The sequence below is a fragment of the Perognathus longimembris genome, chromosome 13, assembly GCF_023159225.1.
Source record: "Perognathus longimembris pacificus isolate PPM17 chromosome 13, ASM2315922v1, whole genome shotgun sequence".
NCBI lineage: Eukaryota > Metazoa > Chordata > Mammalia > Rodentia > Heteromyidae > Perognathus > Perognathus longimembris.
In genome coordinates, this window is record NC_063173.1 from 57,182,634 (window position 1) to 57,209,308 (window position 26,675).

General features: G+C 63.1%; 1 protein-coding gene across 3 annotated transcripts in view; it reads right to left on the reverse strand.

Annotated features, from left to right (window-relative positions):
- Positions 1 to 443: 443 nt before the first annotated feature.
- Positions 444 to 26,675, reverse strand: part of Macrod1 (mono-ADP ribosylhydrolase 1) — a 132,125-nt gene continuing 105,893 nt past the window's right edge. The window contains exons 4-11 of one of the 3 annotated variants that reach the window (XM_048359384.1): positions 13,423 to 13,452; positions 1,817 to 1,933; positions 1,442 to 1,563; positions 1,283 to 1,313; positions 1,089 to 1,162; positions 871 to 952; positions 748 to 780; positions 444 to 594 (exon numbers count right to left, since the gene is read on the reverse strand). In XM_048359384.1, coding sequence (XP_048215341.1) covers positions 776 to 780; positions 871 to 952; positions 1,089 to 1,162; positions 1,283 to 1,313; positions 1,442 to 1,563; positions 1,817 to 1,933; positions 13,423 to 13,452 — 461 coding nt within the window. In that variant the 3' untranslated portion in view covers positions 444 to 594; positions 748 to 775. Of the gene's footprint in view, positions 670 to 747; positions 781 to 870; positions 953 to 1,088; positions 1,163 to 1,282; positions 1,314 to 1,441; positions 1,564 to 1,816; positions 1,934 to 13,422; positions 13,453 to 26,675 lie in introns of all 3 variants that reach the window. The other 2 variants (XM_048359385.1, XM_048359383.1) reach the window with 2 other exon arrangements.

A 26,675-nucleotide genomic window follows, 5' to 3' on the forward strand; every position in this document is an offset into this window, starting at 1 on the left:
ATAGCAATCAGAGCCCCGTCTCCCTGTACTCATCGCCACTCCTAGGCCGCCCGCACCCTGGCCTCCACTGAGGGCTTGCATAAGGAGTCCAGGGAGGAGAGGGCCTACAGGATGGTGGGCTCCGGGCAGGTGGAGGAGCTGGGCACCCTCACTGGGTGGGGCCAGCCTGGTGTGGGAGGGGCTCCTCATTCTCCCCACCCCTGCATCCCAGCCTGTTCCTGCTCTGCACCCTTTGCTTGGGCTACGATGTCTGCATTGCCTGCCTTTTTGCCTTTGCCTTTTCTTCCTCCTCACCCCAGCACATGCCGGGTCTTGGCCCCAGGCTGTGAGCTCCTTGGGGGCAGGTCCTCAATAAATGTGAAGTGCTGCCACCCTGCTGTGTGGCCCATGCCTTCCCCTGGCCCGTCCCAGGGCCCCCCATTAGCCCCAGCACGCAGAGGATGGGGCCGCAACAGTTGTTTATTAGCAGGCTCCTGAGGGCAAGGCTGGGCCAGGCCTCGCTGAAGGTAAGAACGGAGAGGGTGGTCAGCTGGGAGAACGGCCGACTCCGGAGGCCTCAGAGCTGAGAGCAAGGCCCCACGGGCCCAGGCGAGTCTGAGGGTAGAGCAGAGGGGTGGGAGGGAGCCCAGGGCTTGGAGGCCTCCCAGGGCCCTCCCTGGCTCCTACCGCCTGTGTGGGGGTGAGTGGGGCGGAGCAGTGTTAGAGGGCCAGGTTAGTGTAGGTTGGCACAGGCCAGGCCCTGCTTACCAGTCCTGGTCTGGTGGCTGCAGCAGCCTCAGGCTGAAAGGCAGAGGACAGTGAGAGCCGCCCGGGGCAGGGGCAAGGGGGGCAGGGCAGGCAGATGGGGCCCCTCCGGGCCGGGGCACTTACCTGCGGGGAAGTAGTGGGGTAGACGCAGCCGGTAGATGCTCTCGTCCTTGTCGAGGAACACACAGATGACCAGCCGTTCCACCTGCGTCAGGGGCAGCTCAGCCTGGGCGAGTCTAACGCTCACCCCCCCCCCCTTCTCCGGGGGTCACCGCTGTCCCAGAGATGACCCCATGGGCCTATGCTCCCTCCATCACCCCACACAGGGCCCCGGGCCCCACCTTGTCCTTGTGCTGCTCCAGCCACGTCCGCAACGTGGTCAGCACCACCTCGGCCGCAGCCTCGTTGGGGTACCCTGCGGGCGAGGCCAGGCACATGAGCCTTGAGATGGACTGTCCCCCGCCCCCGCAACACTTCCCCACATCTGGGTCCCCACTGCCCACCCGGTCCTTCCCGGTTTCCACATCCCACTTACCAAACACACCGGTGGAGATGCACGGGAATGCCTGGGGCAGGGCAGGGTGAGAGGGGTTGGGGGCGTGGTCACCCGCGAGCAGGCCGCTCCTTGCCCCGCCCCTCGCCACACCCTGCCCCGCCCCTCCGCCGCCCCGCCCCTCACGGCCGCGCCCCTCACCACCGAGCGCAGCCCCTGTTCCAGCGCCAGGTCCAGGCTGTTCTGGTAGCAGCTGCGGAGCTCGGCCGCCTGGCTGTCGCTGGGGTCTCCATGGACGATGGGGCCCACCGTGTGGATGACGTCTGCGGGGACCACGGGTCAGGACGGCGGCGACTCGACGCGCCCCTCGGCCCCTTGGTTTTCACCCACCGCCCTGCCCTGGGAGCGGGCAGGAATCCGCCTTCTCCCCAGGACCTGCCGCCTGCGGCCGGGACGGGTGGAGCCCGAAGCTCCTGCGGGGGCCTCGCCTCCAGCCCCTGACTTCCCCCAGCCCCCCAGCGCGGCCTCCGGCGGGCGCCCCACGCCCCGCGCCCCGCGCCGGTCTGCAGGACTCACACTTGGCGGGCAGCCGGTAGCCGCAGGTGATCTTGGCCTGGCCGGTCTCACAGCTCTGCAGGGTCCGGCACTCGTCGGTGAGCAGGGGCCCGGCGGCCCGGTGGATGCAGCCGTCCACTGCGGGGGACGGAGGAGTGAGCCCGGGCCGGGCCAGACCTGCGGCGGGACACTTCCCGGGGTGGCCGGCAGGAGGCGCGCCGGGCCCACCAGGCCCCGGTCCCTCGGGGCGGCGGCTCCGGGCCCGCCGGGCCTCGGCGTGGGGTCCGCCGCCGCGGGCACACACGGGCCATTTCACTGATGAGGAAACCGAGGCCTCCTCGGGGCAGCAGTCGGCCTCTCGGCCGGCCCGGGCCCGGGCCCCACCGCTGCCCTGCGCCTGGCACGGTGAGGGCGGTGGGGGGGCGCAGGTGACCCGCCGGGCGCGCGCGCGCGCCCCGTGCTAACCCAGCCGCCTCGTTAGCTCGCGCCCAGGCTTAATTGCCGCCAGGCCAGGGCTTGCGGGTCCCAGCGCGGCGCCGGGGCCTGGTGAGCCACCCTGGGGATCCCGGCCCAGATAAACAACTTGGCGAGACTCCTGGAGGCCGACGGGCCAGACACGCCCCGCTCCTACACGCCACGACCTCTCCTCCCTGTCCTCCCGGCGTGCCCCCCCACGCCCAGACGCTCCCCCCACCCCCCGAGCGGGAGAAGAGGGTCACCACCCCGCGGATCTGGCCCGCAATCCCGAAGAGGAAGCTGGGATCAGGAAAGCCTGGGTCACGCTGCTCTCCCTCCCATTCGCCACCCAGAAGCCAGAAGTAGAGCTGGGGCTCAGGTGGTAGCGTGCTAGCTGTGAGCACAGAGCTCAGCAACCAGGCCCCGTGCAAGCTCCCGAGTTCAAGCTCCACCACCCACAAAAGAGAGAGAATCTCCATTTTAGAGCAGCACAAGACAAGCCCCCTTCTCCTTCGCTGCCCACCAACCCTCAACCTGAAGGCACAGCTGGTTGACATCAACCAGGCTGCTGTCCTTTTTTTCCCCTGATACTTTCTCTTATGTCCTATGGGGCCCAATTAAAAGCTAACTTGGTGACTTCATCAGGAGCTGGCACCAGGCAGTTTCCCGGAGAGACCGGGGTGGGGTAGGTAGTTGGGGAGGTTGGGAGAACCCTGGGAGTGGCTCAGGGCGGGGTCCTTGCACACCTGAGCCAGGGCCTGGCCCAGAGCTCACACACTGGCCCCTGGTGTATCTGTTCTGAGTGGGGTGCCTTCCGTGAACCAGCACAGTATGCAACAGCCGGGGGGGGGGGGGTGGCGGAGGAGAGCTGGGCACCCTGAGTTCAAATCCCAGCTCTGCTAGCCATAGATTTGTGGCTCGGTATGTCACTCAACCTTGCTGAAAGAATGGAGTCAGTTCATCTGTGTATGTGTGCGTGTGTCTGTGTCTGTGTGTCTGTCAGTGTGTCTGTCTGTCTGTCTGTGACTGGAGATGAATTCCAGGCCTCAGGCTCAATCTACACCCTCAGTCCTTTGGCTTTTTAGCTTACCATCCAGATAGAATCTTGGGGCTAGCTTTTTGCCTTGGCTTGTCTTAAAAACATGATCCAGGCTGGGGATATGGCCTAGTGGCAAGAGAGCTCGCCTCCCATACATGAAGCCCTAGGTTCGATTCCCCAGCACCACGTATACAGAAAATGGCCAAAAGTGGCGCCGTGGCTCAAGTGGCAGAGTGCTAGCCTTGAGCAAAAGGAAGCCAGGGACAGTGCTCAGGCCCTGAGTCCAAGGCCCAGCAAAAACAAAAACAACAACAAAGAAAACATGATCCAGGGCTGGGAATGTGACCTAGTGGCAGAGTGCTTGCCTAGCATGCATAAAGCCCTGGGTTCAATTCCTCAGCACCACGTATACAGAAAAAGCCAGAAGTGGTGCTGTGGCTCAAGAGGTAGAGTGCTAGCCTTGAACAAAATGAAGCCAGGGACAGTGCTCAGGCCCTGAGTTTAAGCCCCAGGACTGGCAAAAAAAAAAAACCAAACCAAAACAAAACAAAAAAAACCATGACCCACCTTTGACCACCTCCCGGAGTTGGGACCACAGGCACGCCCTGCCACGCCCTGCTGCTTACAGCAAGCGGGAGCACGTACTAGCATGGACAGATATGAGGCGAGCCGGCCCCCGCGGCCAGCTTTCCCAGCCTCCGCTGGGAGGCCTCCGGGAGGCCTGAGCTTCAGAGGCTTGGCGTTTCCTGCCCACGTGGACAGGCCTGCAGCCAGGCCTTTGAGGTTGGCCTGGGGCGCGAGGGAGCGGATGGAGCCCCCAGCAATTTCTACAGCAGGCTTAGCACCGAGGGGCTGGTCTGCGGGTGCCTAGGAGATGAGACTGACCCCAGCACTTGGGTGTCATCGGCACGGCTCCCGGGCTGCTTGCCGGCGCTGTCCATGCTCCAGCCCCCCTGTTCTTCCCAGCCCTGAAAGCCCAAGGGACCCCAGCCTGCCCTCGTAGCCCATGGGGTCCCCCACTGCACCCAACCTGCAGCCCTGCAGCTCAGACCTCCGGGCTCCATCCTGGCCCCTACCTTGGCCTTAGCTCTGGCCATTTCCCACCCAGCTTCCCGCCTCTCCTCTTCCCACCTGGCACTGAGCTGCCCTGGTGTTTGGGACTGAGGGGCTGGGGAGAGGGACCCCAGTCCATAGGAGGGACCCTCAGTCTGTTCATGCTTTCTCTCTCTCTCTCGAGTCCGCCGCCCCCCCTCCGCCCAGGGTGTCATGCTTGGGAGGCTATCAGGATACCAGGTCTCCATCATTTAAATTTTTTTTTTTTCTGGGCTGGGAATATGGCCTAGTGGTAGATGCTTGCCTCATATACATGAAGCCCTAGGTTCGATTCCTCAGCACCACATATATATAGAAAAAGCCAGAAGTGGTGCTGTGGCTCAAGTGGTAGAGTGCTAGCCTTGAGCAAAAAGAAGCCAGGGACAGTGCTCAGGCCCTGAGTTCAAGGCCCAGGACTGGCAAAAAAAAAATTTTTATTTTCTTTCCTCTTCTCCTCCTTCTTTTCCTTCTTTTTTTTGCCAATCCATGGCTCTTGAACTCAGGGCCTGGATACTGTCCCTGAGTTTCTTTTGCCCAAGGCTACTGCACTACCACTTGAGCCACTTCTGGCCTTTTCTGTGTATGTGGTGCTGGGGAATGGAACCCAGGGCTTCATGCATGGTAGGCAAGCGCTCTACCACTAAGCTGCATTCCCAGCCCCCCTCCGTAGTTTCACGACCATGTCTCACTGAGCACAATGGCCTTGAACTCTGTCTTCCTGCCTCAGCCTGGACTCCCTCCGGCCTCCACCTGGGCGCGCTCCCATGGCTCTGGGTGTGACCTGGCACTTACGGTCCCCTAGGGGGGCTGCCCTTCTCCCTGCAACCAGAAGAAACCCAAGTCTGTGCCTGAGAAGGTTTTTCTCGGCCTGCTGCACTGCCCAGCCTCTCCTTCCTGGCAGCCTGGCTCCGGCCGTCACCAGCCCAGGGCCCGCCCTGCCCGCCGCCACCTTCCCGGGCCGCCCTGCCCACCACCGCCACCCAGCAGCACCCAAGGCGAGCGCTTCTGCCACCGTGTGCTCCCCATCCCCGCGTCATCCACAGAGGATGCTGTCCCCCAACTACCTCCCGAGTCCCCCTAGACCTCTCCCGGCCTCAGCCTGGCCTCTGGCACACAGGGGCAGGGGGTGCCGGTCAGCACGGCGGGGTCCAGCTGGCTCCCTCGGAGGCCACCCACCCACCAAGGTGCCGAGGGCTGATGGCGACTATTTAGGGTGCTGTAATATTCATGAAGGGAAGATTAGATATTTAAATTTATTCAGCAATAAATGCATCTCAGTGGGGGAGCATTCCTCATGCTAAACAAACAAGCAAGCAGGGGCTAATTAATTATTTACAGGAACACGAGGAGCCTGCGGTGGGTGGAGAGCCGGGCAGCAGCTCCCCTGCTAGGGGCCAGGGTGTTGGGGCTGGCCCAACCCTCCCCAGCACCCCTGCACAGTGTCCCTCCCCCCCCACCCCCCCCGCAGGCTGACCCCTTCTGGGAGTTCTCTTTCTGGAGATTCTGCACTACGCTCAGCCTCTCTGGCCAAAGCCCGATCTCAGGAGAACTGTGGAGAGCCCTGACAGGCTGGGAGGAGACTGCGGGGCGAAGGACGGGCCTCCTGGCCTCTCTGATCTCACACAGGCCACCAAAGCCCCATTTTATGGGAGTCAAGACAAAGGCTCAGAGCGCAAGGCCTGGCTTTAAGGCCCATCTTGGCCCTGGGCTGGGGGGGGGGGGGGCGGCCGGGCAGGGAGGAGCCTGGGCCACAGGTCCTGAGCTGAAACAAAAGGTAGGCAGCCCCCTCCCTCCCCTGGACAGCCCCCTCCCTCCCCTGGGCAGCCCCCTCCCTCCCCTGGGCAGGGTCCCTTGGCCTCTGAAATGAGCTCACTGGGCGCGAGGGGGACAGCTTCCAGAGATGGCGGCACTGTGGGGCTCTGCGTGGGGCCAGGCCAGGCCAGGGCGGCTAAGAGCCCTCCCTGCCCACCCCCGTGATGATCTGCTCCACCCCAGCTCCGGGTCACTTCCTCCCACTGGTGTCTCTGTTTCCTCAACTGTCCCTCGTCACCTGCCGATCGCATTGTCATTCTCCTTTCACAGATGGGGAGACTCAACAGGGAAAAAGTTCTTTTCAGGGCTGGGTGTGGCAGTGCACACCTATCATCCCAGCCCGGCGGGAAGTGGAGATTGGGAAGATGGAAGTTGGAGGCCAGGGAGAAGCCCCTGGCAGTGAAGCTGGGCATGGTGGCTCAGGCCTGTGGTCCCAGCTACGCGGGAGGCTGTATATAGGAGGACTATGGTCCGAGGCCCACCCTGGGCAGAAAAAAAAAAAGTGAGATTACCTGAAAAATAACTAAAACAACGACAATAGTAACCTTTTTTTTTTTTTTTTTTTTTTTTTTGCCAGTCCTGGGCCTTGGACTCAGGGCCTGAGCACTGTCCCTGGCTTCTTTTTGCTCAAGGCTAGCACTCTGCCACTTGAGCCACAGCGCCCCCTCTGGCCATTTTCCATATATGTGGTGCTGGGGAATCGAACTGAGAGCTTCATGTGTAGGAGGCAAGCACTCTTGCTACTAGGCCATACTCCCAGCCCAATAGTAACATTTTAAAGGCAGAAAAAGGACTATGGTGTGGCTTATGCAGTAGAGCATCTACCTAGAGGCATCAGGAAGATTCCTTTGCAAATCCTTCCTGCTTGCAAGCCTCCGTGCCTGCTGGGACAGGGTGCAGTTCAGTGCGGCAGCGGCTATGGCTCTGAGCCCTGGGCAGGCAGAGAAGGGGACCAGGCCAGAGGAGCTGGGGGCGTGGGGAGGCGGAGGCCCAGGCAGGAAGCCGGGGAGGCCTGTGTGGGGTTCCAGTTCCTCAGGACCCCCACCCCTGCCCCCACCCCCTACAGCCGGCCTCGCAGCCCAGATACACCCAGATGCTACCCAAGCAACTGAAATGCTACGTGCCAGGGCAGTGGGGGGCCACTGCCAGACGGGGTCCTCATGAGGATACCAGCTGTGTGGGACCCTGAGCTACCCCCCGCCCCAAGGCTTCCCAGAAGTCTCAAGCCCCTTTTCACCTAGCATGCCCTAAGAGTTCCACCTCTGACCTCTTAGGCCTGGCTAGGCTTTAGGGATCAAAGCCCCAGGGGGCTGGGAATATGGCCTAGTGGTAGAGTGCTTGCTTCGTATACATGAAGCCCTGGGTTCGATTCCTCAGCACCACATAGACAGAAAAAGCCGGAAGTGGCGCTGTGGCTTAAGTGGCAGAGTGCTAGCCTTGAGCAAAAAGAAGCCAGGGACAGTGCTCAGGCCCTGAGTTCAAGCCCCAGGACAGGCAAAAACAAAACAAAACAAAGCCCCAGCAATGCCCTGGGAGGGGTGTCTCCAATCACTCCTTCAATCAACCACCAGCAAGGCCCGGCTCCTCGAGGTTCAGCTTGCGCCCAGCCAGCCCACCCTGGCCAGGCCCCACCCTCGAGGTATCCGGGCGGTAGCAGGCGGTGGCGCCCTGGGGAGAAGACGGATGGACGACAGCTCAGAGATGTGATCTGAAATTCATTACGGGGTGAGATCAGCTCCTTAAATGGGGATTTGAAAACATTAGGACTTCATTATGTACACAACAGCGGTGCCTCATTCATCATGCAAAAATCACTCCCGTTATTAAAGATCCCGGGCAGCTGTGCTCTGCCCGGTGGCGTCCTGCCTGAGGGGCGGGCACCAGCCAGCCGCAGGGCGGAGCGGGGAGCCTCAGTTTCCTCGTCTGTAAACTGGAACCCAGGGTGGAGGGCCAGGTGCTGAGCGGGGGCAGGGAGCTGGAGGGGTCTGTGCCGAGCCCCTGACCTCCGGCTGTGGTCTGGTGGGGTTGGGGAGGGAGGCCCTGGGCTTTTCCTTGGGGAAGGGCTCCCCATGCCCCAGCCACAGAGCCCCCACCTTAGGCCCTGGTCTCTACTGAACCAGCAAAAAGCAGGAAGTGGAGCTGTGCCTCAAGGGCTGGAGTGCCAGCCTTGAGGGGAAAAAGCCAAGAGAGAGCGAGAGGCCCTGAGTTCAAGTCCCACTATCAACACAGGCAAAGAAGCCGCCACACCCCTGGAGTCCACAGACTAGTCCTAGAGACCAGCGGTGCCTCCCAGCCATCCCTCACCACCCCCCCCACTCCCCCACCCCCCACTCCCCCCAACCTTCCACAGATCCACACTGGACCCCGCGCACAGGGGGGGACCCCAGTCTGCCATGGAGGAGGAGGGCCAGGCTGACAAGTTTGGGGGTGACTCTAACTGGGTGGGGGGGCGGCCAGCATCTGGGTGCTTTGCTCTTCCTCCTGACTTGCTTTGCCCTCTCTGCGCACCCTCTGCTGAAGACCCTGGCCCCTGCTCACCAGCCCTGGGCTGAGAGCCCTGGGGTCCTCTACTTCCCCTCCCCTCCCCTCTCTTCATCTGATTTCCCTTTCCCCTTCTTTTCCTCTCCCCTCCTCGCCTTTCTGTGTGTGTGCCAGTCAGTACTGGGGCTTGAACTCAGGACCTCTGCTCCCCGCACAAGGCTGTGTGCTACCATGTAAGCCACACACTTCCGGGTCTGCTTGAGTCTCATGGACTTTCCTGCCTGGGCTGGCACTGAACCGCGATCCTCAGATCTCAGCCTCCCGAGCAGCTAGGATGACAGGTGTGCGCACCGGCCCTGGGGCCGCCTGCTGCGCATGCGCAAGAGACCCGTGACGTCAGAATGCGGGCGACCACGGGCGGGAGGCCACGTTGCTGGGCCGGGATCATCACAGATGTGCGCACCAGCCCTGGGGCCGCCTGCTGCGCATGTGCAGGAGGGCGGCCGACCAGCATGACGTCAGAGCGCGGTGACCACGGGCGGGAGGCCACGTTACCGCCCGCTGGGCCGGGATCATCACAGGCATGCGCACCGGCCCTGGGCCTGCTGCGCATGTGCAGGAGGGCGACCGACCCGCGTGATGTCAGCGCGGGCGACCACGGGCGGGAGGCCACGTTCCTGGGATCATCACAGGCATGCGCACCGGCCCTGGGCCTGCTGCGCATGTGCAGGAGGGCGACCGACCCGCGTGATGTCAGCGCGGGCGACCACGGGTGGGAGGCCACGTTCCTGGGATCATCAGGCTTGGGATCGCGGGGAGGAGGACGGGGGTGGGCCGGCCACGAGGGCCGCGGGCCGGATGCTCAGCGGCCCCGTGGTCCCCCGACCGCCGTCCAGGGAGGACGGCCGTGGGGGCCAGGAGCAAGAGACGCAGCCGGTGCCAGGGGCCCGGGGGCGCATGCGGAAGGCGGGGGCGCATGGGGGGGCGTGGCACTGTGTGGTGGTGAGGATGAAGGGATGAAGACGGACGCCAGGCTTCGCTGGCGCACACAGGCCTGCTCCGAGCCCCCCCCACCGACCTGCACTGCAGGTCCCCGCTTAGCCCGTGGCGGGGGAGAGCAGGCCAAACTGGAACAGAATGCCAGCTGCGGTGGGCAGGGGCTGTGGTGCCCCAGCCTCAAGCTCAGCGCTAGGCAGAGGCCGAGGGTCCATGGAGATGGTAGGCGGGGCAGGCTAGGTCAGAGAACTGAGGGGCAGGTGCAAAGGGCCTGTGGCAGGAATCAGGTCAGTGAGGCCACCTTGGCCTCTCCTGGGCACAGACGTACACACGCGTGTCTGGGACCCACCCTGGCCTGGGAATGGGGTGGGCTGGGGCGCCGCCCAAGGAATCCACATGGTGCCAACCGGCGCAGGAGGAAGAGGCGGCTCTGAATTAATCTGTCACTAAGGCTTGGCCGTGGCAGGCGCAGTCATGATTTAGATGAATAATTGAAACGCTCCGATACATTTATTATCCCTTTAGTGCAAAAGTGGCAGAGAAAGACGAGGGGTAATTGAAAAAGAGTGCACAAATCTCCCCAGAAAGCTGGCTCCTTATCGCCAAGTAAACATTTCAGCCCTAATAAACAGGAGAGAGGCCCTGTCGATTCCTGTCCTGATTTAGGGCCCCGCCTCCCTTCTTCCTATACAATAGGAGAGGTTTTTTAAAATTCTTTTTATTGAGCCAATAAAAGGCTTGGGGGGCTGGGAAGGAGAGGTGGGGGGGGCCTGCAATCATAAAGTCTGACCGGCCTTTTCCTGGGTGCCACTCCACCCTGCCGTGCCCACTGAACTCCTATTGAGCCTTCAGGGCCCAAGTGCAATGTCCCCTTGCTGACAAGCCTCCCACCGGAGCGGGTCTCCTTGAGCACTCAGCCAAGTCCTGACATTGTGGCCTAGCCCCCACTTCAGAGGGAGCCCCAGGAGGGAAGAGGGGGGTTTCTCCAGGACTGGGTGCTCCTGGGGCTGTTCCTGAGCTTGGGGGTGGTCCTCAAGGCCCCTCTTTGCCCCTTAGAAGCTGCAGTCCCCTCTAAGTCTGTATCCCCCCCCCCCCCACCCATTCTCAGCAAAACTCTGCTTGCTGCACCAGTACCGCAGCCAAATCTTCGCCCTTTTGTGTATGTTGGCTTTGTGCCTGTCTTGGGTCGTAAACTTAGGGCCTTGGGGTTATCTCTTAGCCCTCTTTGCTCAAAGCTGGCGCTCTGTCACTTGAGCCACGCTCCATTTCTGGTTTGGGGGTGGTTCACTGGAGATAAGAGCCTCGCAGACTTTCCTGCCAGGGCTGGCTTCAAACCCCAATCCTCAGACCTCAGTTTCTGAGGGGCTGGGATGACAGGCATGAGCCACAGCTGCCCAGCTGCCCTGGCCCATGGAGGCGGCACCAGGGAGTGGAGAGGACAGGCATAGGGGTGCCAGGGGGAATCCTGGGGTTCTTCTAGACAGCACAGGGGCAGGAGAGGTTCCTGCTCCGTTGTTTTGTCCCCCGGAGGCTCTGGGCCTCACCGGTCCCCATCGCAGCCCCCCCCCCCCACCTTCTTCCCATCACATTAGAGAGTGACAGCCCGGCGAGCCAGCCAGTGAGTGCGGCGCCGCCTCCATAAATCTTGGAGGCGTTAAAAGGCTGGACTCGGGGCCCACTTCCTCCAGGGTCGCAGTGCCATCCATCTTGGTGTCTGTCAGGCCCGCCAGGCCTGCTCCAACCAACCTCGCCCCCCAAGGCCACGAAGAAAGCTGCAGGGACCCCCCCCCCCCGACGGCGCCCAGCGTGGCCAGGGCCGGCAGCCCTGGACGTCCCTAAAACCTCAAAGGCTCTGCCTGTACCCTCGTGTGTCTTTGTGTGCATGTGTTGGTCCGGGATTTGAACTCAGAGCCTGGCCACTGCCCCTTAGCCTTTCCACTCAGGGCCTGTGCTCTACCGTTTGTTTACATGGAGATGGGCGTCTCTTGGATCTGCCCGCCTCGGCTGGCTTGGAGCTCAGATCCTCGCATCTCAGCCTTTGGAGTAGCCGGGATTACAGGTGTGAGCCACAGTGCCCGGCTTAACCTTTTTTTTTTTTTTTTCTTTTTCTCCAATGCATCGATTTTCTCAAATTGAACAGCGAAAAACACTGTTCCTCCCCACCAGGACATCCTTTCCCCCCCTCTTCACTGATTCCATGCCGGAGCCACGGTGGGGCTCCACCCCTGGGAGGCAGCGCTGAGATGTGGGGGAGGGAGCACAGGGCAGCCCGGATCCCGCCCGCCCGCGGGGCTCACGGGCATCGCCCATGCCTTTCCCGGTGCCACCTGCCCAGCACTGGGTGGGAATAACCGCTGGAGAGCCGCGGGTGGCCCGTGGAGAGGTCCTGGGCCCCTCCCGGGCAGGGCGGCTGCGACCTCCGGGGACAGCTAGAGGAGAAGCAGGGAGGGAGGGAGGGAGGGAGGGAGGGAGGGAGGGAAAACATCGCCCGCCACAAACAGGCCCCCATCCTGCATCCTGCCCGGTCACCGACAGCTCTTAGCGCTGCTTTTATTTATTCCTGACCTTCGCCGCCCCTTTTATTTTTTCCCCCTTTTAAAACCTGGCCTGGGCCCCGCCACAGTTGCCATAAACACGGCCCCTGGGATTTATCCGACGGCGCATTAACCCCTGGCCTGAGGCTCACCAATCACCCACCAGGCACAGACAGTGGCCATGGCTGGCAGGGGCTGGGGATGGGGGGGGGCGTGGGGGACATCGGGGACATGGGCTGCCTCCTTCCCCCAAGGGACCTTGTGACTTTGGCCTGCGCCCCTGGCAGCTGCGCCACCCCGATCTGGAGAGGCCGACCCTGGGGAAGCCCTTCCTTCCTTCCTTCCTTCCTTCCTTCCTTCCTTCCTTCCTTCCTTCCTTCCTTCCTTCCTTCCTTCCTTCCTTCCTTTTCCTGCCAGTGCTGAGACTTGAACTCAAGGCCTGGGCGCTGTCCTTGAGCTTTTTGTCTCCAAGGCTAGCATTCTCTCCCTTGAGCCACAGCCCCCCCCCCCCCCCCCGTCTGGCTTTTTAGTGGTTCATTGAAGGTAAGAATCTCACAGCCTTCCTACCTGGGCTGGCTTTGTTTGTTTGTTTGTTTGTTTTGGCCAGTCCTGGGCCTTGAACTCAGGGCCTGAGCACTGTCCCTGGCTTCTTCCCGCTCAAGGCTAGCACTCTGCCATGTGAGCCACAGCCTGGGCTGGCTTTGAACCACAGTCCTCAGCTCTCGGCCTCCTGAGAGGCTGGGATGACAGGCGTGGGCCGCGGGCGGGGCCGCTGTGGAAACCCGCTCCTTAGCCCGTGTGTGGACGGCTGCGCGGGCACGCGGGAACCCCACCCTCCCCTCCAGCCCCCGCCCCGCACTGCTGGGCACAGAGCCAACCCCGGAGGCCCCGGCCAGGACATGCAGCGGGGGAAATGTTTTTGCCTATGCAGGTAGGGAAACTGAGGCCAACTGGAACAGGCTTCCCTGAGACCCCCCTCCTGCACTGTGGACAGGATGAGGCCCTGGCACCTCCCCCCCCCCCCAGTGCCAGCCTCTTCTAATGACAGAGCCGGATGCCGGCGGGGGGTGGGGAGGGGCCTTGTGCAGTCATGGGGGGGGGGGACACAGCCTGCTCACCTCCAGCTACGTCTGTGGGGACAATGAGACTGAGACGGTGGGACAGACAGGAGGACACCCCGGCCCACCCGCCAGCCCGGGGTACGGAGATCTACTCACCGCCGCCACCTCCGAGCAGGGAGCTGTTGGCTACGAGAGAGAGAGAGAGAAAGAGAAGCAGGTTAGGAGGCCGGTGGACTGCGGGGTGGGATGGGCAGGGGGGGCGGAACACGGGGCGGGGGTCCGCTGGGTCCCGAAAGCAGCAGGCCCGGACTCCGTTGTTGGATTTGGCCACAGGGGCTCCCAGGCGCTGAGCTGGGGCGGCGATGGGGCGGGAGACGAGACCCCAGCCCACAGGCCTGAGGCTGGTAGGGCGTCGGGCCCGGCAGAGCCCTCAGGGCCGCCTGCTCCCAGAAGCAGCTTTGTGGGGGGGGGCTGTGGACCCCCACCCTTCTCCCCCTTCCACCCCATAGCATCTGTGTTTTTGGTCAGTGATGGGGTTTGAACTCAGGGCCTGGGTACTGACCCTGCGCTACTACCTCGAGCCACAGCGCTTCCGTTCCTAGTTGCTGTTTGGGGACTTTTCAACCTGGGCTGGCTTTGAACCACGATCCTTAGATCTCAGGCTCCTGAGTAGCTCCGGTGACAGGCGTGAGCCCCCAGCGCAAGGGGTCCCGGAATCTTCCGAGGCCCGTTGCTGCCCGGCCCGGTCGGGGCAGCCTGAATCCCGCCCGCGGGGCTCCCAGGACACAGACAGACCGGGAGCCCGCCAGAAAGCAGCCGCACCTGGGCGGGTGGGGTAGACGCTGCCCGGAATGAGCGGATGTCATGTGACCACTGTGTCCAGCAGACGGGTGCCTCTGTTTCCCCAGCTGTAAACAGGGCAGAACAGCCCGATCCCACGGGGCGGGTGTGTAGGGAAAGGGAGGGGGGTGCTCAGTCGTGGGCCTGGCGGCGGGAGGAGGCCTGGCACCCTGGCTGGGTGGAGGGGGCCGCTGGCCGCTGGGGCTGCGTCCTCCCAGCGTGGCCCTGTCCCCGGGACCGGCCGGCGTCCCCCCCCTGGTCAGCCCGGGTCCGTAGGACGCGGGAGGAAGATGGGCCAGGCAGAGGGGGTGCCTGGCTCAGAGGTGACCCAGGATTGTTCCGTACGAGGGTTGGGGCCATTCCCAGCCCTCCAGCCTGCCGCCGCCCCCCTCCCCCCCAGGACTCCGGCCACCCCGCTTTTCCGCCCGAGGGTTGAGGCCACCGCCCGGTCCCCCGGGCCGCAGCCGGGGGGCTTCGAGCGGAAGCGGTGGCCACTGCTAAGTGGTGTCGGGCGGCTCGGCGCGGCTGGCCTCCCAGACCTGACAGCTCCTCGCTTGGGGAATAATTAATTCCACAGCCTGAAAACCCGGGGCTGCAAGTTGCCACGTTACTGGGGAGATTAATACGAGCAGCTAATTAAGATGGAGAGGCGAGGAGCGGCCGGGCGCTCCCAGAACAGGGGTGGAGGCCACGGCCAGGCAAGCCAGGGCTAGAGCCCAGAGAAGAGGAGCGGGCCGCACGCGCCCTGGGTGGGGGTGGGGCTGGCTGCGGGGGGAGGGGGGTGCAGAGCCGGCCCGGCCCACCCCTCCCACCCTCCATGGCTTCAGACGTTGCCTTGGTCCCAGACCCTCCATCGCCGCTGACTGAGTGAGGATGGCGTGCTGGGCACAGGTTAATGCTTCGTACAGATGGCCCCACGTATCACGGAGACCAAGTCGCCCGGGTGGGGCTCTGGTCTCCACAGACAAAGAAGGAAACTGAGGCTCGGGAGAGAGGGAGTCCCACCACGGCAGTGTCGGGATTAGAGTGGTTTTAAATGCCAGGAGGGGCTGTGGCTCGTGCCCCGTAACCCTTGCCTGCTCAGGAGGCTGAGATCCCAGGACCCCTGGGCCAGAGAGTCTGGGAGACTCTTAGTGCCATTTCACCAGCAGAAAGCCAGAAGCTGGGCTGGGCATGTGGCCTAGTGGTCAAGTGCTCGCCTCGCATCCCTGAAGCCCTGGGTTCGATTCCTCAGCACCACATATATAGAAAAAAGCCGGAAGCGGCGCTGTGGCTCAAGTGGCAGAGTGCTAGCCTTGAGCAAAAAGAAGCCAGGGACAGTGCTCAGGCCCTGAGTCCAAGCCCCACAGCTCCAAAGAGAGACTCCTTCCCCCAGCCCCGCGGAACCCCTCGGCCCTGACCCTGGCCTCCACCCTGAGGTGAGGGGCAGAAGCCCAGGCGTCTGTAGCCCCCTGGCATGCGGCCGCACCGGCGGAAGCGGCCCCCGCGCCCCCCGTCACCTCTCTCTTAATTAACACCGCCTGCGAGCGAGCTGGCTCCCACTCAAGCGGGCGCCGGGCCAAATGGGTTGGCAGTGAGTTGTGACGGGGCGGGCGGGCGGGGAGGGGGCGCTGACCCGCTGCTCCGCTCCACCCTGCTGGAGGGGCTGTGGCCTCGGCCCTTGTCTGGGGCTCCCCCTTGCCCTGCACAAAGGACGGGGTCCCTGCAAGCAGCCAGGCCAGCCCTCGGTGAGCAGAGGTGGTTTGGTTTTGGTCAGCCCTGGGGCTTGAACTCGGGGCCTGGGCACTGTCCCTCATCTCTCTTGCGCAGCACTACGGCTCTACCACCTTGAACCACAGCGCCACTTCCGGTTCTCTGAGTCCCCGGGATTTTCCTGCCTGGGCTGGCTTTGAACCTCAGCCTCCGGAGTAGCCAGGACGCCAGGCGAGGCTGGCTTGGTGTGTTTTGAGACTATTCCTGCTCTGTTGTCCCCGCTGGCCTTGAACTAATAACTCTGGGGCGACTGAGCTTCCTCCACCTCAGCTTCCTCCATAGTCGGGGCGATAGGGACGTGTCTGTCCCTTCCGTGGGGCCTTGGACCCCCGTGAGGGGCTGCGCTGGGGGCTGGGGCTCGTGGGGTGCAGGGGCTGGGCCGGGGACACGCCCCCTTGGGCCGTGGCCCGGCCCCTCCCCCCGGCCCCGGCCTGCTCGCGGCCTCCACTCCAGTTTGAGGGGTGCCCTTCCTGCCCGTGTGTGTCGCCACACCCCACTGGACTTGATGAGCTGGCTTCCGGCCCACCATGCCCCTGTGACCTTGGGTGCCCCCCTCATACCGGTCACGGCTCTGGGGGGGGGGCCTCAGCCTTGGCCTCCCACGCGTTCTGCTAGTGGTCTCTCCCCGCCTCGCCCCCCACCCCGGGCTCTGCGCCCCCTCTGCCCTTGAGCGTGAGCAGGATGGGCTCTCCCGCTCGTGTCCCTGCTCGGCCTGGCTGGGTGCTGGCAGGTGGCCACCGCCCAGGGACGGGGACGGGGACAATCCTAGTGCCTAGCAACTGTCACCAGAGGGCCCAGCAGGCCCAGGCCACCCGCTCCACCGGCCCCCGGAATGGGCAGCCCCGTGGGGAGGCGGAGGGCACGGGCCGGGCCGTCCCGGGGGGTGAGCGGGCCGCAGGCACCGGGCCTGCCCAGGAAGAAGGGGGCGGGGGAGAAGCGGGCAGAGAGGCGGGGACACCCACGCCTCCTCCTCCATGGTGTCCCCAGCGCCGGGGGGCCCCCCTGCCTCTGCCAGGCACGCAAGCCCTCCGTGGCTCCTGAGCGCCAGCCTCCCCACCGGGCGTGTGCCCCGAGACCCACGGACACGGAAGCCCTTTTTTTTTTTAACTCTTTTGTGGTCGGTGGTGGGGTTTGAACTCAGGGCCTGGGTCCTGTCTCTGAGCTCTTCAGCTCAAGGCCTCTACCACTTGAGCCACAGCGCCACTTCCGGTTTTCTGGTGGCGAGCTGGTAATAAGGGTCTCGCAGACCTTCCTGCCTGGGCTGGCCTTGAACCTCGATCCTCGGATCTCAGCCTCCTGAGTAGCCAGGATGACAGGCGGGAGCCACCGGCGCCGGCGTCGTGATTCCTTTTACTATCAAAAGGACGGATGAACTTCTAGGTCAAAGAAAATGTTTTAAAATATAATATTAATCTATTTGTCTTTATGCCAACAAAGCCATAAGGGAAGCCGTGTAACGTTTTTCTAGAGCAAGGAGGTTCCTCCAGGCCCAGCCGGGAGAGTCGGCCGGTGGGGCTCAGGTGCGGTGCTGAGGAATCGAACCCGGGGCTTCAGGTATACGAGGCGAGCACTCTACCACTGGGCCACATCCCCAACCCCTCTCACTTCTTTCCAAGCTTCCAAATTCGAACCCTCCCGGGGCTAGGCTGCCGCTCCCTGGTAGAGCACTTCCCCTACCTGTTCCCGATGGGGGACACGAGGCTCCCCTCTATTCTCAGGACAGTGCCCCGGCATGCTCCCCACCCTCATGAACTCCATAAACACATTGAGCATCCTTCCCTCTCCCTCCTCCCCCCCCCATCCGCTGCCATACTCCAGATCCTTGACATTCCCTCAGCCCCAGGGCCTTTGCACGGGCCAAGGCCTCTTCCCAGAAGCCTTTGTACTGCCCCAACCCAGGAGGTCCCCCCTCCCCCCCAGGCACGCGCTTGCCTGTGGGGTCTGAGCTGGGCCCCTGTGGGTTGCGCCTCCCAGGGCTCCCTGTCTGGGCTCCTTCCCCTAACCTGTGCCCGGCTCCCCCCTCCCCAGATGCCAGCCTAGAGCCTGGCACATTGGAGGTGTGCAGGCGCGATTATACTGAAAGAGCTGGACAGGTCCCAGAGCCCCAGAGTCGCTCGGCTAAGCGACAGGGGGTGCATTCAAACCCCGGGCCTGCCTGGCTGCCGTGCTGGGCCCCCAGCACCCCCCCCCCGCCTTCCAGTGCCTGTGACGTGGCCCGGGTGCAGGGCGGTGGCGGGGGGCGGGCAGCTGCCTCTCCATCAGACACAGATCCTGCAGGCCGGGAGGAGGGGGGCCCCCGGGGGACGGGGTGCAGGGAGGACAGGCAGTGACCAGTGACCCAGGGAAAGCGCTGAGCAGCTGCGCGGGCGGGCACAGCGGTGACTTTGAGGCGGGCACAGCCCGGCTGCCCGTCCCCCGAGACTCACCCGTCCAGGCCCGGCCCCCACGCCCGGAGCTGCGGGGAGCTGGGGGGCCCACGGGCCTCCGCGCCCAGCTGCCCGTGAGCCCGACCTCAGCTTTGGCAAAGCGGTAGCCCACCCCTACCGCGCACCGGGCCCTGGGATGCAGACGGGCAGAGCCCGGCCGGCAGGCAGAGAGCTCGTCCTCCCGCAGGGAGACGGTCAAAGACAGCAGAAGGAGAATCCGCTCGAACCCGCAGCCTTGGGAGTGCCGGAGGTCGTGGAGGAAGCCAAAAGGGAGACGTGGGGCGGGAGGGAGCCGGGCTCCAAGGGCAGCCTGGGACCTGCCTAAGGCAGGGAGCCAGCCTGGAGGAGCGGAGGAGCGTGTGCAGGCCAGGGGAAGGCCGTGCAAAGGCCCTGAGGCACTGGGCAAGGAGGCTGCAGGGCCGAGGCTGAGGGAAGGGAGAGGCCCTTGGGGGCCTTGGGGGGCTTTGTTAGAGATGGGCCTGGGGGTGGACGGGCCCTCCCTCCAGTCAGAGCCTGGCTCTGTGTGGAACAGGGCTGCGTGACTGGCACCGGGCTCACAGGGGACCGGAGGAGCCACTTCTGGTGTCCAGAAGTCACGAGCGCTCTCTGCCTCCCGTTGGCCGGCGGGGAGGGGTGGAGGGCGGGTGTGTGTGTGTGTGGGGGGGAGCCGCATTCCCAGAGACGCGGTTCAGATTAGAGCCCCCCACAGGTGGAATGAAATATGAAATGTGCTGGATTTTGAAGATAAAACCGGAGACTTCAAAGGCACCGCCTACCAGGAGAGAGGAGTGGACATGTTTGACAAGCTCTGTCCCCTCAGGCCCAGGCCACTGTCTTGGGAGAAGCAGCTGCCAGGGAGGGGGGAGGTCGAGGATTGCCAGGGGGGAGGGGGAGGGGGAGGCGGGGCGGTCCAGGCTGCTCAGCTGGGCAGGAGGTGGGCAGGGCCTCACTGGGGGGCTCCCGGAGCTGGCAGTGTCTGACACTAAGCTCCCTCTCTACAGTCACCTTAACATCACTTATGACACACGGGGAAACTGAGACCTTGAGAGGGTTATAGAGCCCTTAGCAGAAAAGCCCGTCTGTTGTTTTTGTGTGTCAGTCTTGGGGTTTGAACTCAGGGCCTGGATGCTGTTCCTGAGCTTCCTTTGCTCAAGGCAGATGCTCTACCACTTGAGCCGCAGCGCCACTTCTGGTGTTTTTTGGGGGGAGGTTAATTTATTGGAGATAAGAGTCTCACAGACTTTCTGGTCCAGGATGGCTTTGAACTGTGATCCTCAGATCTCAGCCCCCTGAATAGCTAACGTTATAGGGGTGAGCCCCTGGAGCCCGCTGGCCTTGCTTTTATTTTTATCCCCCCAACCCCCATCAGTCCTGGGGCCTGATCTTTGGGCATGGGTGCTGTCCCTGAGCTTCTTTTGCTCAAGCGCTCTACCGCTTGAAACCACAGCGCCACTTCCAGCTCTTTCTGAGTAGTTTATTGGAGCTAAGAGTCTCGCAGACTTTCCTGCCCTGGCTGGCTTTGAACCGTGATCCTCAGGTCTCAGCCTCCTGAGTAGCTAGGTTATAGGTGTGAGCCACTGGCACCGGGCTGGTCCTTGCTTTTACTTTTTTGCCAGGCACAGACCTGAGATCCCTGGCTGTGACCTGGGCTGGATTTTATTTACCTCCTGAGACCTCAGTTTCCCCCTGGGGGAGTCGGGGGGGGGGGGGTCAGTGACCTAAAGGACCCTGGGGACTCTGGGCAATAAAGGCAAAAATGACCTTAAAACCGCTCTGAGGGGCTGTCTTCGGTTGCCATCACAAAACGCGGGGCTGGTAACTTTCAGGACCAGCGGCCCCTTGGCATCATGGTTCTGGGGCGGTGGAGTCCAAGGTCCGGGTGCTGGCGCTGGCTGGGGGCCACGAGCCGCGCACAGCAGGCCGTGGGCACAAGGCCGGGCCTCGGCGCCCCCCACCCGCCCTCCCTCTGCCCCCACCGGCATGGGCGACACACGGCCTCACTGTGGCACTGGGTGCCGAAGCCAGGGGCCTGGGTGCTAGGGTCCCCGTGTTCCCAGCCCCCTCGGGGGGGAGGGGGTGGTGGCCCAACGTCCCCGATTGAGCTACAGCGTCAGTTCTGGCTGCTGGGCGTCAGCTCCCCTACTCCTAGGCAGAGTCAGAGGCCTCGGTGGACGTACAGCTCCGTTTCCCCGAGGGGGAGACGGAGGTCGCCTGGTAGAGGTGCGATTGGAGCCCTGCTGGTCTGATATGGAGCCTGGGCCTTGTTTGCCTCGGGCGCTGAGCCTCTTGCTACCTCTCCTGGGGCAAGACAGGATTGTCCAAGCTGCTGGGGGGGCCTCACCCGGCCGAGCCCTCTCCTCTAGCCTCTCCCCCCACCTCCTCTTTCCTCATGGCCCCACGTGAGTCAGGTCTCCAGCTCTTCGTCAGGTTCCCTTGTGCCCCTCGTGGCTCCTCGCCCCCAGATCTGCCCCTCATCCGGTCCCTACAGAAGCCATCCAGCCCGGGCACTGGTGGCTCACGCCTGTCATCCCAGCCACTCAGGAGGCTGAGATCTGAGGATCGTGGTTCAAAGCCAGCCGGGGCAGGTACGTCTGTGAGACTCTCATCTCCAGTGAAGCACCAGGAAAGCCAGAAGTGGAGCTGTGGCTCAAGTGGTAGAGTGTTAAGCCTTGAGCAAAAAAAATAAAAAGCTCAAAGACAGCCCCCAGGCCCCGAGTTCAAACCCCGGGACACACAGGCACGCGCATCCTTCCATCCATTCGTTTAGAGCTTCAAGTAGGTTATTTGGCGGCTCTGCTTGGTCCCTCTCTGTCTGGGTTCCCGGGCTCTGTCCCTGCCTGGCAACTGGAGAGCCAGGCACTCAAGCTGGACCCTGACCAGGTGACACAGAGCCCCCCTCCCCAGCCCCCCTCGGCCCCCCAGCCCTGACGCCTCCCTTACACTGGTCTTCAGTTATGCAGAAGCTTCACATTCAGCTCATTGCCCCAAGTGGATAAAATACATCAATAGTGAAAGCGGGGCGAGTCCCCACTAGCTGGGCATCGGCGGGGGGTGGGAATGGCCTAGCGCACACCCCTCCAGGGGACCAGCGAGGTCCAGCCACATGCCCGAGGCCGCACAGCTGGGAACTGGGGCGGAGGGGGACTGTGTGGGGCAGCCTGATGTCTGGTGGCGCCTGGGAGGTCTGTGGGACCCCGGCCGCCTCCCCTCCCCCACCGCAGGCCGAGCTTCGCTCTGCAGCCCACCATTAGCATAACCACCCACGTCCCTGAAACCCAATTACCCGGAGATGGCTTGGGCCCCAGCCAGCCGGGTGTCATCTCCAGCTCGGCAGGAATGAGGGGCTGGGGAAAGGAGCCCATCCACCACCTGTGCCCTCGGCTGCTCCAGTCCAGGAGGCCCGCTACGCCTCTGTCCCTAGCGTCCTGGGAGGCTCGGAGCAACCTCTTGCCCTCTCTGAGCGTCACCTTTTTTTTTCTGGACAAAAACCAGGGGCTGCCTGAGTAGCAAAGAAACTGCGACAAGTGGGCCCTGGTTCTGAACAGCCTGGAAGGTGTGCGTCTCCCTTCGGGGCCCAGCTTCGTCTCCATGGCCCTTTACCCTCTCCATACCTCACCGTCCCTCCCTCCCGCACCTTTGATCCTATTTATTTATTTATTATTTATCCATTGTGCCAGTACTGGGACTTGAACTTAGGGCCTCTTGTTCTTGCTTAGCTGTTTCTCTCAAGGCTGATGCTCTACTACTTGAACCATACCTTAGGCTGAGATCTGAGGATCGCGGTTCAAAACCAAGCCCAGGCAGGAAAGTGTCCGTGAGACTCTTATCTCCAGTTAACCACCAGAAAAACGAAAGTAGAGCTGTGGCTCTAAGTGGTAGAGTGCTAGCCCTGAGTAGAAAGAGCTCAGGGACAGTGCCCAGGCCCTGAGCTCAAGCCCCACAACTGATCAACTTAGAGAGAGGCTGGGAATGTGGCCTAGCGGTAGAGCGCCTGCCTAGCATGCATGAAGTCCTGGGTTCCGTTCCTCAGCTCCACATAAACAAAAAGCCACATGTGGCTCAAGTGGTAGAGCGCTAGCCTTACACAAAAGGGACAGTGCCCAGGCCCTGAGTTCAAGCCCCAGGATGGGAGGTGGGGGGAGAGAGAGAGAGAGAGAGATCAGAGATGACAGGCAAGATTCCATTTGGCCACACAATGCCCTGTGCCCTAACCCCAGGCTGGCACTTCCCAGCCCCAAGTGAAGCTCTGTTCTGTACAACTGATCCCCTCGGTGCCATTCAGTTATAGTAACAAAAACAGAGCCCCGCCCCCCACGGCACAGTGTAAGTCCCGCCCCCATGGCACAGTGGAAGCCCCGCCCCCATGGCACAGTGGAAGCCCAGCCCTCATGGCACAGTGGGAGCCCCGCCCCCACGACACAGTGAAAGCCCCGCCCCCCATGGCACAGTGGGAGCCCCGCCCCTCATGGCACAGTGGGAGCCCCGCCCCCACGGCACAGTGTAAGTCCCGCCCCCATGGCACAGTGGAAGCCCCGCCCCCACGGCACAGTGGAAGCCCCGCCCCCATGGCACAGTGGAAGCCCAGCCCCTCATGGCACAGTGGAAGCCCCGCCCCTCACGGCACAGTGGAAGCCCCGCCCCCACGGCACAGTGGAAGCCCCGCCCCCACGGCACAGTGGAAGCCCAGCCCCTCATGGCACAGTGGAAGCCCCGCCCCTCATGGCACAGTGGAAGCCCAGCCCCTCATGGCACAGTGGAAGCCCTGACCCTTATGGCACAGTGGAAGCCCCGCCCCTCATGGCACAGTGGAAGCCCTGACCCTTATGGCACAGTGGAAGCCCCGCCCCCACGGCACAGTGAAGCGCCGCCCCTCACGGCACAGTGGGAGCCCCGCCTCCCACGGCACAGTGGGAGCCCCGCCCCCACGGCACAGTGTAAGCCCCGCCCCCACGACACAGTGAAAGCCCCGCCCCCCATGGCACAGTGGGAGCCCCGCCCTCACGGCACAGTGGAAGGCCCGCCCCCACGGCACAGTGGAAGCCCCGCCCCCACGGCACAGTGGAAGCCCCGCCCCCATGGCACAGTGGGAGCCCTGACCCCATGGCACAGTGGAAGCCCCGCCCCATGGCACAATGGAAGCCCCGCCCCCACGGCACAGTGGAAGCCCCGCCCCCAGGTCCCTCCCCTTCTCTAGTCTCCAGGCGCTGCTTCTCACAAGGGGTCCTGAGGTTGGCTGTGTCGGTCCCTGCATGGTAACATAAATGGCAAGGCAGGTCCTTCCGTGTGGGCCCGAGCTGCTCCAGGGCCCGTGCCGCAGCAGGGCCCCATCACACACAGCAAGCCAACCGATTCCACCACAGAGACCCACAGATGAACAGGTGGGCCCAATTTTCTCCTGCAAACAAACCGCAGTAGCATCCGTGCATGGCCTGTGCACGTGCCAGCCTTTCTCTGGGAGTGGGGCTGTGGTATATGTGCATCTTTAACTTTACTAGTTATTGCCAAATTGCTCTCCAAAGTGGTTGTTCAGATGATCGTTTTAAAATATAAATTAGATCATGTCACTTTCCTGCTTAAAACTCTCAAATAGCTTCCTATTATACTTAGAATAAAATCCATATTCCCTCCCATGAATGCATGGCTGCGTCCACGCTCTGCTCCCTCCTCCGGCCCGCCCTTCCAATTTCCTGGCTTCTCTTCTCCTCCTTAAGTAGGTCTGGCTCTCTCCTGCCCCAGGGCCTTTGCACAGGACTCCAAATGTCCTGCATATTTTCCTTCCAGCTCTTTCCAGACTGGCTCCTTCTTCTCCTCGAATCTTCACAGAAATGTCATTTCCTCTGAGGGGCCTCCCCTGGCCACTCAAAGTGCCCTTTACCCATGCTTCTTATCACCCTGTTCCTTTGGGGTCCACACCGTGCAATCCCATAATGACCTCGTCCTTTCGTGTGGTCCTTGGTTTATTACCAGCCTGGTGGCCCTGGTAGTTGGAGGGACTCATTTGCTTAGTTAATCCCTGGATTGCAAAGGCCAGGCTGGGGACTGGGGTGTAGCTCAGGAGAGCTCTTGCCTGGCACGCCCTGGTACGATTGCTAGCACTGCAGGATCAGACACAGGGACCTTTTCAAAGGCCAGCATGGGCCCCGAGGCTCACTTATGCATGCAGTGGACATTGCTTGGGCCTCCATGTCCGGAGGGGCGAGTGAGAATGAGCCCCGTGTGTCAGGAGCTGGGGAAGAGGGCTGTTGCTGGCCCCCAGTGCCCTCCTAGATCTCTCCTGGGCTGGAGTTACTGCAGAGGCAGGAGTCAGGGAATCGGGGAGTGGCCCTGGGTGGGCTGAGCCCCAGTAGGCCCCGTGAGGGCGGGCGGTAGGAGACCAGAGCAGCTTCTAGCCAACTGCAAAGAAACAGCAGTCAACGGGGTGGGGGGTGGGGGCCCTGTGTCCTAGGTACTCACTCCTGAGCAGGCTGCAATCTGAAGATTGGGGTTTGAAGCCAGCCTGGGTGGGAAAACCATGAGACTCTCTTCTCCAACGAACCACCAAAAAGGTGGGAGTGGCGCTGTGGCTCAAGGGGTAGAGCGCTGGCCTTGAGCTCGCTCGGGGACAGCACCCAGGCCCTGAGGTCAAGCTCCAGGACTGACAACCAACCAACCCATCAAACAGCAGTGGCTCGGGCTCTCACCCTCCGGTCCCGTGGCTTTCTCTGGCCCTCTGCAGGCCGGGGTGGGGGGCTGGCCGGTGGTGTCCTTTATCCCGAGTCACAGTCCCCGGTCCCTTTGGACACTTGCTCAGATACCCGTATGCACAAAACACCACCCCAAACGAGTTGGAGAGAAGATATGGGGGGTGGTTTCTCCCCCACCTCCTCTCCAGCTGGGAAACTGAGGCACTAGGAGAGAGAGGGCAGAGCTTCATTCAGCATGGAATTCCCACCCCAGGGGGCTTGCCAGACAGTGTGTGTGTGACACCAGCAGCCAGATACACAGGGCTCAACCCCAGCAAGGACAGCAGCACAGTGGTAGTGGCTACCTTGCTGCACAAGGAATCTAAGTTAGACACGCGAGGAGGCTTCTGCGGCCCTGACCACCGGAGTCGGGGGCAGGAGGTGGCGGGGGGGGGGGGGGGGGGGCCCGGCCCCTCGGGCGGCTCTGCCAGCAAGAGGCCTGGGGCACCGACTCTGCCAGTCCTGGCCAGGGCGCCAGGCCCAGGTCTCGTCCTGGGTCCCCCTCCTCCTCCTCCTCCTCTCGGTCCTGCTCTACCAACGGGGGCTCCATTCTGGGAGGGGAGAGGGAGGGGGAGAAGAGGGGAGGACGCGGGGAGGGAAGGAGGAGAAGGCCCCGGAGTGGCAGCCATTGGTATGCGAGGCCCAGCCTCAGCCCCGGTGGCCCAGCCTCTGCGCTCGGGAAGAATCCCTCCCCGGCAGCGTGCCGGTTGCCGGGCAACCCATCCCGCCCCGCCCCCAGGCTGGCGCTGGGCCTCCTCCCCTCCCCCCTTCCCGGGGCTGCTGCTGCTCCTCCCGCTGCTCCTCCTCCCCCTCCTCCTCCTCCTCCCCCCTCCTCCCCCCTCCTCCTCCCTTCTCCCCTCCCTCCTCCTCCCTCTCTTCCCTCTCCTCCGCCCCAGCCTCAGCAGGGTTCTGAGCCTAGCACCTGCCAGGCCGGGCAGCCAGGGCCACCTGTGCCTAACAGGTAAGGGGCTTTGAAGTGAGCTCACAGGCCCTGGCTGGGGGGGGGGCTGCCCCTGCGTGACCTGGGGAGGGAGCGCCCCCCCCCCCCGCCGGTGAGGGCAGGAGCTGCTCTGTGTCCCCGGGCTCTGGGATGGGTGGGAAGGTTGGCTCAGAACCAGTTCCTCACCAAGCTCTGCCCGCCGCCCAGGGCATCATCTTCAGCCGCCCTGACATGCTGGACGCTACTGAGGAAAGGGGGACCCGGAGGAGGGCCCCAGGAGGAGGGGGGAGGGGAGGAGCGCCCCTGGAGGAGCGGGAGAGGGGGAGGGGGGCCTCTGGCTGGCAGAGCTGGGTGCAGGGGTGAAGGAGAGGAAGCCCGAAGCCCACGAGGACTGGGGTAGGGGAGTTGGAGAGCCAGAGCATCTGGAGAAGCAGTCTGGTGTGCAGAGAGGTCCATGGGGCCCAGCGCCCCAGCCCCATCAGAGGCCTCTGACTGCACCCTCCATTCAGTCATGGGGACCTGGCCCCCTAGCTTTCTCCTATCGTTTTTGTTTTTTGGTGCCAGTACCGAGGCTTGAACTCAGGGCCTGAACCCTTTTGCTGAGCTTTTTCCTTCAAGGCTCTTGCTCTACCACCTGAGCTCTTTGGTGGTAAGCGCCTCAGAGACGTTCCCGCCTCGCCTGGCTTCCAACGGCGATCCTCAGACCTCAGCCTCCAGAGGAGCTGGAGC